Source organism: Rhinatrema bivittatum, chromosome 3 (genome assembly GCF_901001135.1).
Source record: "Rhinatrema bivittatum chromosome 3, aRhiBiv1.1, whole genome shotgun sequence".
In the NCBI taxonomy this organism is placed as follows: Eukaryota; Metazoa; Chordata; class Amphibia; order Gymnophiona; family Rhinatrematidae; genus Rhinatrema; species Rhinatrema bivittatum.
The window spans coordinates 342,383,472-342,403,961 of NC_042617.1; the positions used below are offsets into that span (position 1 = coordinate 342,383,472).

Genomic DNA, 20,490 nt, shown 5'->3' on the forward strand with positions numbered 1-20,490 from the left:
GTTCTGCGGCATCACTTCCATTTCTAGGGATCTATTGAACAGATCCTTCAGCAGACCCGCCAGCACAACTCTGAGCTCTTTCAGTATCCTGGGGTAGGGATGTGAATCGTATTTCTGACGATTGAAAATATCGTCCAATATTTTCAAAGTCGTCAGAAATCGGAGGCTCCCCGAATCTGATAGGAAAACCCCACAAAATTGTTCGTGGGTTCTCTTATCGTTTTGGGGGAGGGCGGGAAAAATGGCACACAAAAATAACCCCTAAACCCACCCCTACCCTTTAAAACTAATCCCTTAGTTTCTCCCACCCTCCCGACCCCCCCCAAAACATTTTACAGGTACCTGGTGGTCCAGTGGAGATCCCGGGAGCAATCTCCCGCTCTCGGGCTGTCGGCTGCCACTAATAAAAATGGTGCCGATGGCCCTTTGCCCTTACCATGTGACAGGGTATCTGTGCCATTGGCCGGGCCCTGTCACATGGAGGGAGCACTGGATGGCTGGCGCCATCTTTAAAAATGGTTGGGAGGAGGGGGAGAGAGGGGGGGTGAGGATAAAGGTTGTGGACTAAGGTGGTAGAGTGGGAGAAAACACGTCAAAGGAGAGGAGGTCTTGTCTGTAGTAGGACTGGGGGAGTTTTTTTTGTGGGAGGGAGTCAGCAATAGCGGAGAGGTAGTTTGGAAAGATCATAGGCTGGTAGGTGGAAGGCAAGGATAGTTTCCAAGGGGTTTGGGGGGGCGGAGGTCTGTTGTCTGCTGTAGTTAAAGTAGGGAGATTGGGCTCGGCGGGAGGAGATGTATATTATAGGAGAAGCCCGGTAAGGTATGCTCTGGGAGGAAAGCAGTCAGTCAAGGCTTCTTTAATGTTCAGGGGGTGCACAAAGGGGTGCACCAAGAGGCAGACTCCTTTGTTGCGCTCCTTAGGCATGCGACGCCTATGCCCTACTTTGCCCTTTAAATTGCAGTTCGTGTTACGTTGGTGATGTGATCGTTGGGCATTACTTCCGTCAGGGACGGGGGGAGTAGATCTTTGATTGTCTATTATTTTCCTCTGGTTGCTGCCTCTGATGTCATTGGGGGGGGGGCAGGATCATCGACTGCGTGGGGGAGGACCGGCGAGAGGCGTCCTCGGGACCCCGGAATGGGCGTCGGGTGTCTCGGGCTCAGGGACCCCGGTGGGTCAGGGCGCCGAATGTGCTGAGCTGCCGGTGCAAGGAGTCACGGCGGAAGGAATACCAAACTGTAGTATTTGTTTAATATTTCTGCCATTTCTTCGCTACCCTCCACACATTGCTCCTTGTCTCCTTTCAATTTCACTATACCACTTCTGACATCCCTTCTTTCACTGATATATCTAAAAAATGTTGTGTCTCCTCGATTTACCTCTTTGGCTATCCTTTCTTCCACTTGACCTTTTGCTTTCCTTATTTCTTTTTTCGTCTCCCTCAGTTTTAATAGATATTCTTCCCTGTGTTTCTTTTTTTGGGATCCTGTATACTTCTTGAATTCTGTTTTTTTGCCTTATTTTTTCAGTCACTTCCTTAGAGAACCAGATCGGTATTTTTTCCCCTCTTACTCTTGTTTACTTTTCTAACATATAGAGTTGTTACCTTTGTGAAAGCTCCTTTTACCTTGGCCCACTGTTGTTCCACCTCACCCATTTTCTCCCAATCTTCCAGTTCTTCCTTCAGCTACTTCCCCATTTCGACAAAGTCTGTATTTTTGAAATTCAAAACTCGGATCTTCGTGTGTCTTCTCTATATCTTATTTTCAAAATTGAACCATACCATCTGATGATCACTGGTGCTCAAGTGAGCTCTTACCTGAACATTAGAGACATTATCACCATTAGTAAGAACTAGCTCGAGTATCACCCCGTCCCTCATGGGTTCTATTACCATTTGTTTGAGCAGAGCCCCTTGAAGAGCATCCACTATCTCTCTACTTCTCATAGATTTTGCAGAAGGGATGCTCCAATCCACAACCAGCAGATTAAAATCTCCAGTGTCCAACACTTCACCCTTCTTTTCCACCTTTTGGATGTTTTCTATGAGTTCTCTGTCCAGTTCTTCTGTTTGAGTGGGTGGTCTGTAGATCACACCAGTAAACATGGAAGCACCATCTTCTTTTTTTAGGACAGTCCACAGTGCTTCTCTTCTACCCCACATCCCTTGCATTTCAGTTTCTTGGATATTGTTTTTGACAGAAAGAGCTGCTCATCCCCCTTTTCTGTCCTCTCTGTCCTTTCTTAGCAAGTTATAGCCTGGGATGGCCATATTCCAATCCAATTATATTGGGAAAATACAGAGTAAAATTAGATTAAATTAGACTTTTAAACTTAGCCAAAAGCAGGAACCAGGTGAGCGGTGCTGGAACCAGGTACACTTTGCTAGAATATTATGTGTAACTGGATTTAGTAGTGCTGAGCAACTGATTATACCACACCCAGAGAGTCTGGTGGGTAGAGTCCACATGGGGATTTCAGAAATAATATCTAGCAAAATAATACTACAACACCCCAGAAAGAGTAAGAACCAGCAGAAATATGATTACTCTCTATTGGAGAATGTTTTTTTGTAAGTTTATTCAGCCAATAAAAGAAAAATAAAATGAAAATATAAAGTTAAATATAAAACTGTAAGCTCTAATTTGGACTATGCCCTACTCAAGCTAACAGTTGGAATCACCTAGGTCAAATACAAAAATTGTTGACTTTCCTATGAAAGTCAAATAGTCCTGTATTTCTCCAATGGCTTGTGGCAATTTATTCCACAAATATGGACCAATACAATGGAAGACTCAATTATGGGTGTGTTTTAAATGGGCATTCCATAATGATGGAGTCAACATAAGAACATAAGAACATAAGAAAATGCCATACTGGGTCAGACCAAGGGTCCATCAAGCCCAGCATCCTGTTTCCAACAGTGGCCAATCCAGGCCATAAGAACCTGGCAAGTACCCAAAAACTAAGTCTATTCCATGTAACCATTGCTAATGGCAGTGGCAGCTTGAAATGAATTAAGAGCTCTCGCTGGGGTATAAGATTGGAGGCAGGGACAAAGATAGCCTGCTCCTTCTTTATGTAAACATTTAAAAACCTAACATAAAATTATTAAATGAATACAAAACTTAATAGGAAGCCAGTACAACTGTTTCAAAATAGGTGATGTGTTCCCTGTGTGCTATGCTAACTAAACAATGAATGTACTAGCTTGGAATTTCAATCAACATGCCCTTAGATACATAACAGAGCAACAAATAGTAAGAAAAGTGGAATATTCGGGGCAAGGTAGATGATTGCTAAATAGATGAAAAGAGTTGAGTAATCATCTGAAAGAGCTTCACATCCAGGGCCTGTGGTGGGCTCGCAAAATACTTCATAAGATAAATTTCCTAGAGTTCAGAGCAATACAATATGCTCTGAGGGCTTTCAGAGATTGGTTAGCTACAAAATTGTCCTTGTCCAGATGACTGTCAGGTAACAATGTTCTTTATCAACAGCCAGAGAGGAACAGATTCATACCTCCTGGGTCAGGAAACTATCCAGATGTGGGGCTGGGCCATTTCTCATGGAATGGTCATGAGAGCCAAGTACCTGGCAGACAAGAGGAATACTCTGGTAGACAGATTGAGTTGGGTCTTGGAACCTCAAGAATAGTCCCTTTACAGGAGAATAGCAAACCAGATATTCAACAAATGGGATACATCCATGGTAGATCTGTTTGTATCTCCTCTGAATAGAAAGCTCCCAAACTTCTGCTCCAGAAGAGGGACTCAAGGCAAATTAGCTTTGTATGCCTTCTACCTACACTGGTGAAAGGTCTCCTATTCCTCTGATGGCAAGAACTAGCTAAAACACAGAAGAGACCAGGGGATCATGATTCTCATAACCCATTAATGGCCAAGACAGATTTGTTTTGTGCTTCTGTGAGAGATGTCAATCAGGAATCTGATCAGGTTGGGGAATTCCACATCTGTCATCACTCAGAATTAGGGAAAGTTACATCATCCCGACATTGGGTCCCTAACCCTAACAGCCTGGATGTTGAGAGGGTAGCATTCCATTCTCTGAACCTATCTGAGGATGTGTCTTGTGCTCTTCTGGCTTCTTGGAACGATTCCACAAGGATGGAGAAGGTTTGCCTTTTGGTGTGAGGGAAAGGCATTAGATCCTTTCTTCTATTCCACACAAAACAGTCGAATACCTTCTACATCTTTCTGGTTTGAGGACTAATTCACTTGGGGTTCATTTTAATGCAACTGGCTCTTATCACCACTATCATGTAGAAGGTAAGCCCCTTTCTGTTCAGCCTTTATTTGTTTGGTTTATGTAGGGCTTGTTTCAGTTGAAGCTTCCCATCAAGCCTCTCACTGTGTTGTGGGACATCAAAGTGGATTTGACCCAGATGATGAAAGTTCCCTTTGAGCCTTTGGACTCCTGTGAGCTGAAGTACCTGATCTAGACAGTCTTATTTCTGGTGGCTAATGTTAGTCTGTGGTGCTGTGCAGAAGGCTATTTATGTATTTATTTCATTTGATTGCCCACTGATAGATCAAAGTTATCAAAGTAACTGCGAGCAGAGAAGGCTTCAGAAGAGATACGAGAATTGGGATTTTGCATTTAGTTAAGTAATCGGGATTTCTAATCTGACCATTTCATAGTGGGAAGAATCTGCTGTAAATTTGGGAGACTGGGAGAAGGTTTACACTTTCTTAAACTGGAGTTATTGGAAAGGTGAAGGAGCTATTACAAATCCTAAAGACTGTTACTGGAAGAGTGAGATCACAAATTAATTTTATTTCAACCTGTAAAAATTAATTGGATTTAACATCAAGAGAGTTGTAAAGAACATTTTTACTCATTTGATCAACTGTTAGTAAAAGGAATTGGAAAGTAACTGCTCAGCTTCCGTTGTGTTTATTGCTATCAGAGATTTTAGAGATTATCAGTGCTGTGTGCCAAGGGACCTAAGGGGCTGTGAGACTATAATGCATGCAACAGGGCCTTGAAGCTATGCCTCTCCCCACAGGGAGCCCTGGGTCACTCAGACCCTGAAAGCTATCCTGGAAAACTTGCAAATAGGGTCAAATCTTTGATTATGTACCTTTGGGTCCAGCATCCTGGATTTATCCTACCCAGGGGTGTTTTTCGTCACTCAGAGCCTGATATGCAAACCTTTTTTTACCCCTCCATAGACATAGAATGGGAGCATAGCCTCACTGAATCAGATCCTCAGTTAGACTGTCCCAAACTCATCTCACATTTATTTATTTAGTTCACTTTTTTATACCGGTATTCAAGGAAGGATATCATATCGGTGTACATATTCAAAGCAAAAACATTTTAAAAATATTATAAACATTAAAAAAAACCATCTAAAAACAATATAATAACAATTTATAAAATACCTAACATTAACCATGCATTATTACCATAAAACTCTCTCCACTGATAAAAAAAACAAAAACCAACTTTAAAGGGAACAAAAGGAGAGGATAAGAGGAAAGACTCTTAGGAAAGGCCTGCTCAAATAGCCGAGTTTTAGCTTTTTCTTAAACGTGTTAGGCTGTGACTCCAATCTGCACTGTGCTGCCTTTCTTACCCTTACAGAGTCCTGGAATATAGTGGGCCAGTGGGGTGCAGGATGTTCCAGAATTCTGCATATTACTGGTTGCATTTGCAAGTTGCCAGACAGGGGGTTAAAAATACAGGTGCATAGCTGTAACTTCTTTTCCTGCCATTCCAGGACCCTGGCCTATTGCCAGTGGGTGGAGAACCTCCAGGAGACCCAGAAGATGCTCTCCCTCACTGGCCCCTTTAGTGAGCTGCTGAAGTGGATTCTGTGCCACCTCACGAAAGGGATCGTGAAGCGGGAAATGTATGGCCACGGCATTGGGCGATTCTCAGAGGAAGAGATATACCTGCTGATGGAGAAAGACATGCGATCGCTAGCAGGTCTTCTGGGTAATGTACATTTTGTTCTGTGTTCAGTGCCCTTGCTTATTGCACTGTCTAAGTACAAGCTACTTGTTGTTTTCATGTTGTGATGCAAGGTAGAGCGAAGCACCCAAGAACTGGGCAGAGTGAGAGTTGAGTCATCTTTGCTAACAGTAGATTTGGGAAAATTCAGACTGGTCACAGTGCTTCTGAAAGTCCTTAACGAGACCATTTAACTATCAGTAAAATGAATTATTCTGTTCTGTTATCAGTTTGGGTTATGCCTTTCTGTGGAAAAGAACTGTACCCAATACGTGTTACATTAATAAAATACATCAACAGTATAAATACAATATATGAATGGCAATTTAAAATGAACAAACAGAATATAAACTGCACCATAAGATATTAAAACATTATAATACAGCAAATAAAAATAATAAACATCATAAATAGCAACACTATGTAATACCAAAAAATTAGCATTAAAACCCATGCTGTTACTTTTTCTCAATCATCCACAAAAATTGGGGCCAAAATAAAACCTCGACATGCAATTCAAAACCAAAAATTAAAATCTATTACGCACCCTGAGAAAAATGACAAATATAATCCCGGTCACTTCCTAGTTGGTTCCTGATGGGCCCCTAAATGGGTGACCCACCCCCCTTCGGTTTACTCCTTGGGGAATGACCCACAGGCTGAAGTTTAGGCAACACAGCAACTTAGGTAGGAACCGGAGGCATTCCTACTAGGGATGTGAATCGTGCGCCCGATCATCTTAACGATCGGGTTCGGCTGGAGGGAGAAAATAATCTGATCGGTGGAGATGTGAATCGGAATCGGTTCCGATTCACATTGTTAATTTTTTTTTAGTGAGGCCCGACCCTTTAAAATTGACCCCTTACCTTACCCCACCCTCCTGAACCCCCCCAAAACTTTTTACGAGTACCTGGTGGTCCAGTGGGGGCGCAGGGACCGATCTCCCGCTCTCGGGCCATCGGCGCCATTTTGGCTGCCACTCAAAAATGGTGCCGATGGCCCGATAAAAAAAACCCCACCCGACCCTTTAAAAATGACCCCTTAGCTTCCCCCACCCTCCCCCCCAAAACATTTTAAAATTACCTGGTGGTCCCGGGAGCGATCTCCCGTTCTCGGGCCGTTGGCTGCCACTCATAAAGATGGCGCCGATGGCCCTTTGCCCTTACCATGTGACAGGGTATCCGTGCCATTGGCTGGCCCCTGTCACATGGTAGGAGCACTGGATGGCCGGCGCCATCTTTCCCAAGTCAACATGACTAATAAAGGTTTATGGAGTTTTCTTCCAGGAACTTTCCTAAATCTTTATTAAACCCAAGTGTGCTAACTGCTTTCATCATATCCTCTGGCAACAAATTCCATAGCTTAATTGTGCACTAAGTAAAAAAATGACGTTCTCGATTTTGTTTTAAATGTGCTAGCTATTAGCTTCATGGAGTGTCCGCTGGTCTTAGTATTATTGGAAAGGTTAAATAACTATTCCATATTTACCTGTTCCACCCCACTCAAGATTTTATAGACCTCTATCATATCCCCTGTCAGCCGTTTCATTTCCAGGCTGAAGAGCCTTTACCTGTTTAGTCTTTCCTCATAAGGGAGCCATTCCATCCCTTTATCATTTTGGGTGCCTTTCTCTGTACTTTTTTAAATTCTGCTATTTTTTTTTCCAGACAGTATTCTAGGTATGGTCACACTTGGATCAATATAGAGGCATTATGATATCCTTTGCTATATTTTACATTCCTTTCCTAGTAATACTTAACATTCTATTTACTTTTTAATCGCTAGACTGAGGATTTCAAATTATTGTCCACCATAACTTCAAGATCCTTTTTGTGGGTAGAGACACCTAATACAGAATCCAGCATCGAGTCACTGTAGTTTGGATAATTCTTTCCCATATGCATCTCTCTGTACTTGTCCGCATTAAATTTCATCTGCCATTTAGGCACCCAGTCCCCCAGTCTTGCCTCACAATCAGCTCGTGATCTAACAACTTTGTGTTATCTGTGAATTTGATCATCCCACTCTTTACTCTCTATTCCAGATCATACATAAATGTATTAAAAAGCATTGGTCCCAGTACAGCTCCCTGGGGCACTCCACTAGTGACCTTTCTCCACTGAGAGAAGTGACCTTTCAGTCCTACTCTGTTTCCAGTCCTTTAGCCAGTTACCAGTCCACAAAAGGACACTGCCTCCCGTCCCATGACTTTTTAATTTCCTGACGAGTCTCTCATGGGGGACTTTGCCAAACATCTTCCGAAAATCCAGTTACACTATACCCGCCGGCTCTCCCTTGTCCACATATTCATTAACCCCCTTCAAAAATATCTAACAGATTTGTAAGATAAGACTTCTCTTTGCTAAATCCATTCTGTGATTATCCAGACGGCCAGTAATTTTGTTCTTCCGAATAGCTTTTATTATTTGGCACCAATGTCGGGCTCCCTGGCCAGTATTTCCCCAAGCCTTGTCTGGAGCCCTGGAGCACTCATAGCTGTGAGGTCAGAGGACGTGAAGATTGCAGAAAGTTCTGGACCAGCTCTTCTGAAGTGGTCCAGGACTCAAGGTCAGAGTCCCTGGAACTGCAGGAGAGGGAGCCTGTGCTTGGAGACGCCATTTTGCACTCCAAGTGGGAATTTTGGTAAGGTTCCTACTAAGGACAAGCCTAGCCCTGGCTTTTTGCTCGTTTTGGCCTGGGAGCTGTTGTGCTCTGTGAGGTAGGAGAAAGACACCAAGGACCAGGGCAGAGTCCAGAGGGTCTGGGTCTGCAGAGGTTCTGCCACCCAGGAGAGTGGTCTGCAGCAGCTTCTACAGAGAGGTGCTGCCAGTGAAAATTTGGAAGAGATGCACAAGAGCGAACATGCAATCTGTCTGTCCAGAGATGGTAAAAGAATACTCTGTACCAATAAGGGGATTCCCACAGTCTGAGGAATTCCCTATGAGCAGCCTGAAGGGAGTTCAGGGGAGGTCCATGTGACCATCTGAATGGTCACATGGACCTCCCCTGAATGGTCACATGGATACCACCCGGAAGAAACATGTTTTGTCAGCTGATCACCATCCATCAAGTTTTTTGTTTTTTTTTTATTTATATTCTGCCTTTCAAACACTGTGGATTACCTTCAGGCACTGTGGCCTGTCCCCAGAGGGCTCACAATCTGTTTGTTCCTGAGGCAGTGGAGGGTGAAGTGACTCGCCCAAGGTCACAAGCAGTGGCAGTGGGATTTGAACCCACAGTAAACTGTTTTATTTTTGGAACAGCACAACCTGGTGTGGAGTTAAAAAAAGAAAATGCCCATCTCATGCAAGAGAATGCTTAGGCCAAAGGTTGTGAAACAGGTCTCCTCCCTTTCCTGGAGGAACCCGGGGTAGACCCATGGTGCTGCATGACGGCCCAGAATCTGCCACTGGTGCCCTTCTGTCCGGTCCCTGTTCGAATGGAGGTTGCATTCCTGCAAGGACCCTTTCAGAGCTGCACGGATGTTGCTGTAAGGATTGTGGCTCCTTTCAGAGCTGCACTGATGTTATTGCAGTGATTGCAGCTTTTTATTGAGCTGCACGGATGTTGCTGTAGGGATTGCATTCAACCATATCAGAATCCAAGCTCTTATTATTGCAGAGCCATGTTAGAAAAAAGGGATGCTGTACTGTCATTAAAAATGTATGCATTACTGATTACATTTATTACTTTTAAAATCTGTAAATTTAATTTTCTGTAGCAAGTATAGAACAAGTAGCATTCAGCCAGATTTTCTGTGCAAGGATCACTCTCCTAAAATGTCCCTTGTCTTCAGATAGAGATGTAGGGGTTTGTGGTGACTGCAAGGTTCAAGATCAATAAAAGCTCTTAAGGCGCACATCCTGATCCTGTATTCTCCATAAAACAGTTTTTGGGAACAGTCCAAAGACAGAGTACTTTTGCCACGGGGGAATTGGCTTGGACATATTTACAGCTGGATCTGCTCCTGCACAAACCCTTACTATGCACCAAAGATCATTCCCTCTTAAAATGCGGGGCCTAAGTTGAAGGGGGAAGGGAGGCAATTGTCCCGAGCACCCACACCACAAGGGGCCCCGCTGGCTTCTTGCACAAGCAGTACAGCCCTTTCCAGGGTCGGTTTATTACAAAGGCTCACAGCACCATAGCCCGATAGAGGCTGGTTCCGATTGAAATGAGCCCAAAGGAACTGGAGAGGGACCTGCGGGGCACGAACAACCACAAATCTGTTTGATGGAGCTGCTCCCCGCTGAAGGAATCGGGCATGGCAGGGCATACAAGCCTCACTGTTCATTTCACAGCGAACGTTTCTCCTTAAGGGGGGCGGTTATGGCGGGCCACGTCAAGACCACGGAGGAATAACCGTGGCAAGGGCTCAGATAAATCCATTCGGTCCATGCATTGTTTCTGAATTTAATCATGGAGCCTGCTCGATTTCTTTCTGTAATGGGAGCAGTTTTCAAATAGCCAGCCACATCGGTGCAATGTCTGCGAGTCCTCTCTACCTGTGCACGTTGTACCAGATCTCCGAGAGAATGCACGGGCATGCTTTCCCCGGAAAAGGGTGCCTGTGCGGGGTCGCGTCTGCTTTTTTTCGTGTGGGCGCTTTTTGTTTTTCGAGGAAGACAATGCAGGGTAAAAGCAGGCACCCCATTGATCCCCATGCATCCTTTTACCGCTCGCCCTCCCCGAGGCAGCTTTTCCATTTCCCTCCTCTTATAGGGTTTCCAAGTCAATCGATTGCAAACCGTGCAAAAATTGCCTCCCAGGGAAATTGATTTCCAGGCAGGTGAGAGACATTATCGGTTTTAATTGGGTGTGCTGACTTGTGGCCTCATTGAGAGTAGGCCGGAAGGCCCAGGATGTTATATGAGTTTTTGGCCTACCTTCGGCAAGAAGGATTTGACTTTGAAGATGATTGTCTGGTGTGTTGTAGGAAGAAATACAAGGAAGTGGAAGGCGACGGCTTACTTGAATAGTAAGGGTTGAGCAGTATCATGCTGGTTTTATCACTGCTTTTGATTTTGACTAAGCTGCAAGTGGTACTATATTCTAAGGTACTGTTGAATTATTGCAGCAAAGTTCTTGAAGTTTGTTCTTGGCTTATTGCAAAATCATTTGACAGTCATTTGGGTGGTATACAGCTCATATTTGCAACTATTTCCATTTGCATTGTCTTCTAATAAAAATATTTTACAAAAATAATTTGAGCTTCAGATTGAGGCATGCTAACGATAAAAGCAATGTCCATTTTCTGCATCTTGCTCTTTTTTGTTGAGGATGCAAATAAAGTACAGGCAAAAATGCTACAAAAAAAGAAACTGCAACTGAATGTTTGCTACACACAGCTGGTGCATTTTTCCCTCCTGCTGCCGAGGGCGCCTCTGTTTCTGCGAGAGTAGGTGACCTTGCTTTTTGACCTTTATTTCCCTGGGTCCAAGTGGACCACCATGGAAAGCACACTGCTGTACTTGGGAGGGCAAAAAAGAAATGGTTCTGTTAAGGAAGATTAGGGTCAACAATCTCAAGATTGCAGAGAAGAAGAAGAGGGGAGGGAGGGATGGATGCCAGAGCAGAGGAAAGCTACAGAGCTCCGCAACGTTACATTGATTTGCATTCTGTTTAAACTTTCTTGGCGGCAGTAAAAAAGAAAAAAGCCCTGCTGCTAGAGGCTGGTTAGTTAGGCTTTCGATTGGTTGAGTTTTGGATAATGGAGCTTTTATTGTATCTATTGTATGTACTGTATATCTATATATATCTACAGTCTCCATCTCTCTCTCTATATATATGGTTCATATTCAGAGGGCTTTGTCCAACTGACTTGGTACTTAGCTGGACAAAACCCTGGGTTTTAAATTCCCGGCTTGTTTGACCACTCCCGAGATATCTGGCTAAGTCATTACCCAGCTAACAACTAAGCCAGATAACTAGAGGGTAGTCCAGGGGGCATTAAATAACAGGCCAGACTTATCCAGATAAATTAGATAACACCAATATTCTTTGCCTCAGACTTTTACTGAGCAGGATGTTAGGAACATGCACTGGAAACATTCTTTGATGGTGGTGATTTCTGAGCAACTAAAACTCTGTGATTATGGAGAATATAATAAATCAAATTGACAAACTAAAGAGTAACAAATCACCAGGAGTGGATGGCATCCACCCCAGAGTTCTAAAAGAACTAAAACATGAAACTGGAAACCTGTTACTAGTAATCTGTAACCTATCATTTAAAATAACCACAATTCATGAGAACTGGAGAGTGGCCAATATAATGTCAATTTTTAAAAAGGGCTCAAGGGGGTGATCCTGGAAACTATAGAGCAGTGAACTCAACTTCACTGCTAGGCAAAATGGTACAAGCTATACTTTAAAACAAAATTATTGGCCATATAAAGAGACATGGCTTAATGGGGAAGTCTTGCCTTACAAATCTATTAGATTTTTTTGAAGGTGTAAATAAACATGCTTAATAAAGTGAGCCAGTTGATGCAGTATATTTTGATTTTCAGAACGCATTTCACAAAGTCCCCCATGAGAAATTCCTCAGGAAATTAAAAAGCCATGGGATAGGAGGCAGTGTCCTATCGTGGATTGATAAATGGTTAAAAGACAGGATACAGAAGGTAGGACTAAATGGTCAGTTTTCCAATTGGAGAAAGGTCATTAGTGGAGTAGCACAGGGATCAGAACTGGGACCTGTGCTGCTGAACATATTCATAAATGATCTGGAAAAGGGAATAATGAGTAGAGGAATAGTGCAGTGAGTAGAGCATCAGGCTGAGAAACAGAGAAGCCAGGGTTCATATCCCATTGATGCTCCTTGTGACCTTGGGCAAGCCACTTAACCTTCCTCTCTTTGGCCTGGATATTTAGTGCCTTTAAAATATGGCGATCTGGGCAGTTGCCTGTTCCTAAATCCAGACCTGACCACAACCTTTCTTTATGCATCCAGCTATGCTATTAGCTTTTCCTAACTGCTTCGTGACATTGACCGCCTACCCTGAGGTCATCAGAGGTGACTGACCTCCAAGTCTCTTTTTTGGTGACTGCTCCTTCTTCATCTCCAAATAGTATTAGGCCCATGGATTTCTGGGTGCATTTCTTACTCAGAATGGCAAGGTAATAAATCCAAATAGATAAAAATGCCAGATTTTTTGCATTTTAAAAAATTAAACTGTAGTTGGCGAATCCTGGAGCATTCTTTCAATTTTTTTAAAGTCGTTTCTTAAATATTATCTGTCACCTCTAATATGTCTGTTTTGATGAAGATGTTCATGTCGTCTGCAGACAGGCACACTTTCTCTGCTAAGCCTTCCGCAGTGCCACTCATAAATGTAAATGGAAATCGGGGCAATTTCCTGAATGATCTTGGGACCTTTTTAAAGTGTGGATGATCAGTTGGGCAAAAGGCACCTGAAGTAAACTGCTTATGTGGCAGCTCTGATTTCCTTTAGTCGGAACCATGAAATAATGGCAGCCGGCTCTAGAAACGAGTCTGACATTTTATTTACAGAAGAAAATATTTACAAGCTGCTTTCACAGACAAAACTGAGTGTAGACATTTATCAGGTGCGGTAGCTCTGCTGAGCATTAGGACACAGAATTCACATTTGCCACCGACAGAGCCATGAGGTTTTATTAATACTTCACAGCCAATCCTGTCGTGGAAGAACCCAGAGGCTTTAAAGCAGCGTGTTGCTTATTTCTGCCCTCTCTTGAGATTATGGATCCTTTTCCTCTCTTCCAACTCAGGTTTCTTCCCTCTCATGGGCAAATGTGTTGTGCGTACGTGTCCAGTTCTCTTAAAGTCTTGCTACTCAATGTTTCATAATCCTCAGCATAAGAACATAAGGAATTGCCATACTGGGTCAGACCAAGGGTCCATCAAGCCCAGCATCCTGTTTCCAACAGTGGCCAATCCAGGCCACAAGAACCTGGCAAGTACCCAAAAACTAAGTCTATTCTATTGCTAGTAATAGCAGTGGCTATTTTCCAAGTCAACTTAATTAATAGCAGGTAATGGACTTCTCCTCCAAGAACTTATCCAATCCTTTTTTGAACCCAGCTACACTAACTGCTCTAACCACATCCCCTGGCAACAAATTCCAGAGCTTTATTGTGCGTTGAGTGAAAAATAATTTTCTCCGATTACTCTTAAATGTGCTACTTGCTAACTTCATGAATGCCCCCTAGTCCTTCTATTATCCGAAAGTGTAAATAACCGATTCACATCTACTCATTCAAGACCTCTCATGATTTTAAAGACCTTTATCATATCCCCCCTCAGCCGTCTCTTCTTCAAGCTGAACAGCCCTAACCTCTTCAGCCTTTCCTCATAGGGGAGCACTTCCAACCCCTTTATCATTTTGGTTGCCCTTCTCTGTACCTTCTCCATTGAACATTCTCCAATGAACATTCTTTAGAGATAGGAAACCTCTTCCTCCCAGGAGCTCATGGCTTCACCGGGAGTTTCCTCAAAACAGACCGGAAGGTGCTCTATCAAAGCCAGAAGGCAGAGATACAGCAAGACAGACCAGTTGCCTTAGGTGGGGATTATTTATTCGCACAATTATCTTGATAATATGGGCCCAACTCTGGACGAGTTTCGCACAAGGCTGCCTCAGGGGCTACAAAATAACCAAACATTAAGGTAAGTATAAATAAATAAAAACATAAATAAAGAAATGATAAAAATACAAAAATTAGTATAAATAATAAAACAGTGCATGCTAATTTTCTCTCATGCATATTCATTGTGGATGTTCTGAAAACCTGACTGGCTGGTGGGGGGGGGAGTCCCCAGGACAGGGTTGGGAACCACTGCTCTAGAGCATGCTCAAGACATTTCTGTGGTACACTATCACTAGGAGCCCCAAATACAGAGATCCACTCTCTCTGGGGCATACCATGTGCTACAGGTGTTGCATAAAGACCTTGAACAGGACAGGGCCTAGCACTCATCCCTGTGGCATCCCCACCGCTCGCTTTCCCCATTGCACTGAAGAATAAGGTAAGCGCTCAGAGATTTCTATCCTGTGCTGGGTGTTTCATGTGAGACTTATCGCACAAGTTTTGGAATTACCGCGGCACCGATAGATTCAGAGCACAGGTTCAGAAGCCCCTGACCTGGCCAACCCCTGATGCTTTTGTCAACCACCTGCCCGGTCTTGCAGGTTTAACATTTATTTTTAAACGTCTTCCCTGCCAGGATTTAGAAAGCTGAATTGCAACGTGTGACATCTGTTGCACTTGATTAGATTGTGCCCCCTTTTTTCTTCTTGTTAATACTTTTAGCTCTTCCCCAACAACGTAGTAAAATTAGCTTCTTTATTTTTTAAGAAAATTGCAGTACAATGTATGGAAATCAGAGTTATGTCAAATCAAGCATCTCGTGTCACCTGCCACGATCCATCCCGGGCCCCCAACCCTAATCCTAGTGAACCAGGCCTGTCTCCTCTGTGAAACTGTATGAGGGCAATTCTTGAGGGGCCCTCCAGGTCATCCCGGGCCTCCACCCCCAGGCCTGTCTCCTCTGTGAAACTGTATGAGGGCAATTCTTGAGGGGCCCTCCAGGTCAGCCCCTCAATCTTTTCTGTGTTTTCTTCCACTGACAGGCGATAAGAAGTACCTCATGGGATCAAAGCTTTCCACCCTAGACGCCACCGTCTTTGGGCATCTGGCGCAGGCAATGTGGACCTTACCAGGAACGAGGCCTGAGAGACTCATAAAAGGTGCGTTGTAAGGACCCTTCCTTTTGGCTTTAAAAAAAAAAGGCTTGTTGGAGCACGCGCTTGATTACTTTATTTCCTATGTGGTTTACTGGGCTGTTCCCCCTCCCTTGAAGAGCAACTAGTGAGGACCCTTTGTGGTCTGTTGTCACCTGGAAGATTTGTAAGGTGTGCATCACAGATATTTTTCCTTACTTCACAAATGTGAGCAAACCAGTGCTGCAACCGAAGGGCATGAAGGCATATTTGGATGTGTTGAAGTTTTGGGTGGGAGTATCTTGGATTCTTCTTTTTCGGTGGTTGCAGCTGCCTAGTACTGCTTATTTCTGGGGTGTCACTGCATGTACACAGCGCTGTACAGATACACAAAAGAGGCAGTCCCTGCCCTGTGGAGCATACAATCAAGCCAAGACACCCAGACGAGTAAGGGGTGTCAGGAAATGTACACACTGTATGTTACAGTAACTGTCACTAAAATTGACGAAGCTCTGATCAGAAAGTGCCAGGTTGCTGTAAAAATGATTCCCCTTAATGCAAGGGGTTGAGGAGAGGGGTTCGCACAACGCAATTGTACAGGCATTTCTTGCCCCTCCTACCTCAATACTCCCCTGCAGATGCCTCTTTTTAATCCGGTTAAGAATACACGCAGTGAAAACCCGCACATTCTGTCAGCTGCTGTGAGGGGTGCAGTTTCCACTGGGGTGGGGGGAAGGGGAAATCTAGTCTGGGTAATCCTTAGTTTCCTGGCTAGATCCTTATAAAGATTGTCCTCCCATGGTACTTCTATTTTTTTTTTCCATTTGTTTGCATGGATTGGCTTTCTGCTTCATTTGCCATCTGAAAGCCGCTGGAATCAGTCAAGAATGATACAATCGGCCCAGCTTTCCAAACTCTCCGTGGCGCGCCATTTGAGTGTGCAAGTGGGCCCGCGGAGATTTAGGCTAGTTTTTTTTATAAACGGTGCAACAAACGCGAGTTGGTTAGCAGGCGGAAAAGTATACGGACGAGTCAGTAATGTATGTACATATTCCGCTTACAGCATAGCAACTTGGGCTTATATTTCCATATAATGCCCCCAAATACCCCGTCAACCACCTTTTCTTTTCCCCCTGTTAAGATTTACACAAATTGCAGGATTTAAATTTAACAATGTTGTTTCAGTTTTTTCAGTTCTGTTGTCTAAGTCCATCAATTTTTCCCTCGTTTCTTCAGAAAAAGTATGTATTTTAGACAACGTCCCTGAAACCTTTTTATCCAAGCTCATCATTAGTTTCCACAAATCCAACATTGAAACATTCTCAGGCTCCAACATATTTTCTTCCACAATTGTATTCAAGCTACTAACGTGACTTTCATAAAAGACAATTTAATACTACACACTAGAATGGAAACCATAGAAAATGATATGAGATCACATAACTTACGTTTATTAAATTTTCCTAAGTCTAGGTTGATGTCAGAAATTGAATTGTTTAGGAAGTACACGTTGGAAATTCTTTCCTTTGAACCTCAGAGTGTTCCCACTATTTCCAAAATGTACTATTTGCCACAACGCAAGGTCGCCCAGGGAGTGGAAGGAGGGTTAGATACACTAGAGAGTCCAGGTGTATCAACCTTCCTAGAGGACTCTTCAGATAATATTGAAACTCGTGCCACCTTGCTTGTAACTTTTTTGTTGAGAAAAGATAAAGATTTGTTTTTTAATAAATATTTCCTGAATAAAAATTTAAATTTTTGTGGACATAAGATTCAGATCTTTCCCGACGTTTCTCGCGTAACACAAGCAAGGAGGAAACAGTTTCTGCAGTTAAAGCAGTCAGTTTTGGATATAGGAGCAAATTTTTTCTTAAAATTCCCATGTAAATGTCAAATTACTTATCAATCAAATAAGTTTATCTTCTTTGATCCTTTACAATTACAACATTTTGTTGGGGATAAAAGTTAAAACCTTTTGTATCAGAACTTTAGTGGGATAAGATTGGTTGGATGGGATAAATAAAAGACTAGCATTAAATCCTTTAATCTCCTCTCCTCTAGATGTGGGCTGGATCAGATATATATTCTTAAAAGCTGTTTTGATGGAATGATTTTCTTTGAATTCTGTATTCATGATTATTGCATTTGGTTGTAAATGTTATAATTTGAAAAATCATTAAAAAAAAAAAAAAAAAAAAAAAAAAAGATTTACACAAATACTGCACGTAGGAATGCCCTCTCGAGGTCTATAAAGTACGGTACGCGTGCGAACATGCTATTTACGCACGTATATGCCAAGTTAACGTGTGCAACCCCCGCGTAACGCTTTGAAAATTACCTCCACTAAGCACAGGCGCCTATATTTATAGCTTTGTATCCTGCATGTGTTTAAAAGATACACAGCACATGAGAAGAGACTGACCAAGAAAGGCAACAGATGTTGCAATGGATGGGGTTGCTCGCATTCTTCTCTTCCGATACTCATTCGTCGGGCTTGGCCAGCAGTAGCCACATCTTAATGGCTCCGCAGGTTGGCTACTATGTCCCGGTTCTCTCTAAAATGCATGAAAATCCAGGATGGTGGAATCCTGATTGTGGGACTACATTCTGCCAGCTCGCATGTTGCTCCGCCATGGCGGTGATTTCCGGCTAGCCCACACCCGGTCGCCGACCTGCAGCCTTTTTTGCACTTGCTCCCTTCTCTTCATTGCAGCAGAAGTGGAAGATGGAGGCCCCTGCTAGCCTTAGCCTGGCACTTTTTGTTTTTTTTTTACAGAAAATTGCCACTGCTCTGCCTCCTCCTTAGACTGTAAGTGAAGGCGCTCAGGACGAGGAGAACAGACTGGCTGGATGGGCCTCAGTCGCCTTGAATTTTTTGTGTGGGCTTCCCAGTTGGCTTTAACCAAGCATGCGTAAGAAGTGTGAGGGGGGTTGGGGTGCAATACAGACACTCAAATACCTGAAAGGTATAAATAGTGTATAAGAAGCAAGCACAAGAAAGGGTGATGGATGCATGCAACAGCCTCCCGATAGTGGTGGTAGAGGCGAAAACAGTAACAGACATAGATAAAAAAAAAAAAGCATGAGATAAGCCCAATCGATCCTTAGACCTGAGGATGTGAGGGTAAAGCTAGGGACTGGATAGGCACTGTGGTATATGCATCAGGAATGGACAGACTGGACAGGTCTTGTCATCTTTACCCCCTGTCATTTTCTGTGTTTTTATTTACTGCTGATTCAGGTCTGGCAGCCATAGTCTGGTCTGAATTTTTTGGGAGCTGACTCGTGTTTTACTGCCAGCTGACTTGTATTCTGTATGCCAGTAATCCTAGGATTACTCAGCAGACTCGATATGAAGCTGGGGAGGAAGATTTCTTTTGTTCTGAGCCTCCTTTCCACCTAACCTTTGATTGACCTTTGGCAGTTAGACATCCAGGGAGTATCCAGTTGAGGGGCACCTCTTCCCTGACTTCACAAGTTAGGTTAAAATGTGCAGATCAAATCAAGTGAAGTTGTGAGATGGGTTTCAATTGTATGTAGGCCTCAAGAATATGTCTGGGTGGTGGTGGGGAAGAGGGTATTAGAGAGTTTGCTGCTGGATGGACATGTGAGAGATCTGCTGTCAGAAGAGTAAACCAAAAATTGGTAAAATCTGCAAGTAAAATGATTATTTCTTTCAAAAATGACCCTAAGGGAGAACTGTCATGGCCAGTAGTAAATCGGGCAAAATGGAAGCAGCTTTCATGGCAAGGTCCAAACAGGTCAATATGAGGGAAACCACAAACGATACTAAACCAATATGGTCTGCAGTTCCTATTAAATTTAGATAAAGGTGTCAGCAAGCCTGTCAGCCTGTCCAAGACCCTGAACCACCTGGTCAGTTCCATCATCCACCTTATCTAACAAACCATATTTGTTCTATTATTCAAAGTAGATTTTTCAAATGTATTTTTCAAGACAGTTTTTTTTAACGCATATAAAATAATCCCAACAGTCCCAAACTTGTACTTCAAAGTAAGCCAAACTCAGCTGGTGTTTGACTTAATAAAGCTTCCTCAGGGGTTACATCACTTTCATTGAAAAGTCATCCGTCGTCAAGTATCAAGGGCAGAAACGTCTCAGCGATTCCAGCTAGACCTTTTGGTCCTTGATACATAAAGATGGCCTGATGACTGTATTTCATGTGGGTCACCTTTGGCTCTCTGAAGGTCCAAACAGGACCATATATCACCACAAAAAAAGTGGCTGCCCGTAAAGAAAGTGAATGCGGATCCTCCTGTACCATGATCATGAAGGAGCTGCAATCCCTATAGGGAGGTAATAACAGATAATCGTGGTGATGCCAAAGAAATCAAAATGAGGGAGGCTTCCCTTACAGCGCAGTTCTCCTTATCTCAAAACAGAGTGCATGAACGGGAAGAGCAGACTTCCACATTAGAAGATACTGTGCCACTGCTACAGGACAAAGTTAAAATCATTGCTGAACTGAAGAGGGACTTCAAAAGTTGCAAATAATAGGAGATGGAGATACAATCTGAAATTTTTAGGGATTCCAGATAATCCAGTGAAATTTATGGAGATATTCCTGCCCAAGCTACTGAAAATTCACAACATCTGGAATGTCAGAAGTGGGATTGAATAGACATGAGGTTTTTTTTTGGGGGGGGGGGGCGGTTATTTTATTTTCAAACAATTTTTCCAAATTGACAAGAGAAAATCTTGTACAGAAATATTAGTGCAAAACAGGAAATCCAAATAGAGGTAATCCAATATTACAACTTCCAAATAAACATGCACTAAAATA

General features: G+C 43.1%; 1 protein-coding gene across 2 annotated transcripts in view; it reads left to right on the plus strand.

Moving 5' to 3' along the window:
- Positions 1-20,490, plus strand: part of FAXC (failed axon connections homolog, metaxin like GST domain containing) — an 83,891-nt gene that overhangs the window by 52,060 nt on the left and 11,341 nt on the right. For both annotated transcript variants that reach the window (XM_029595385.1, XM_029595387.1), the window contains exons 4-5: positions 5,747-5,964; positions 15,597-15,713. In XM_029595385.1, the coding sequence (XP_029451245.1) occupies positions 5,747-5,964; positions 15,597-15,713 (335 nt within the window). The remainder of the gene's footprint in view (positions 1-5,746; positions 5,965-15,596; positions 15,714-20,490) is intronic.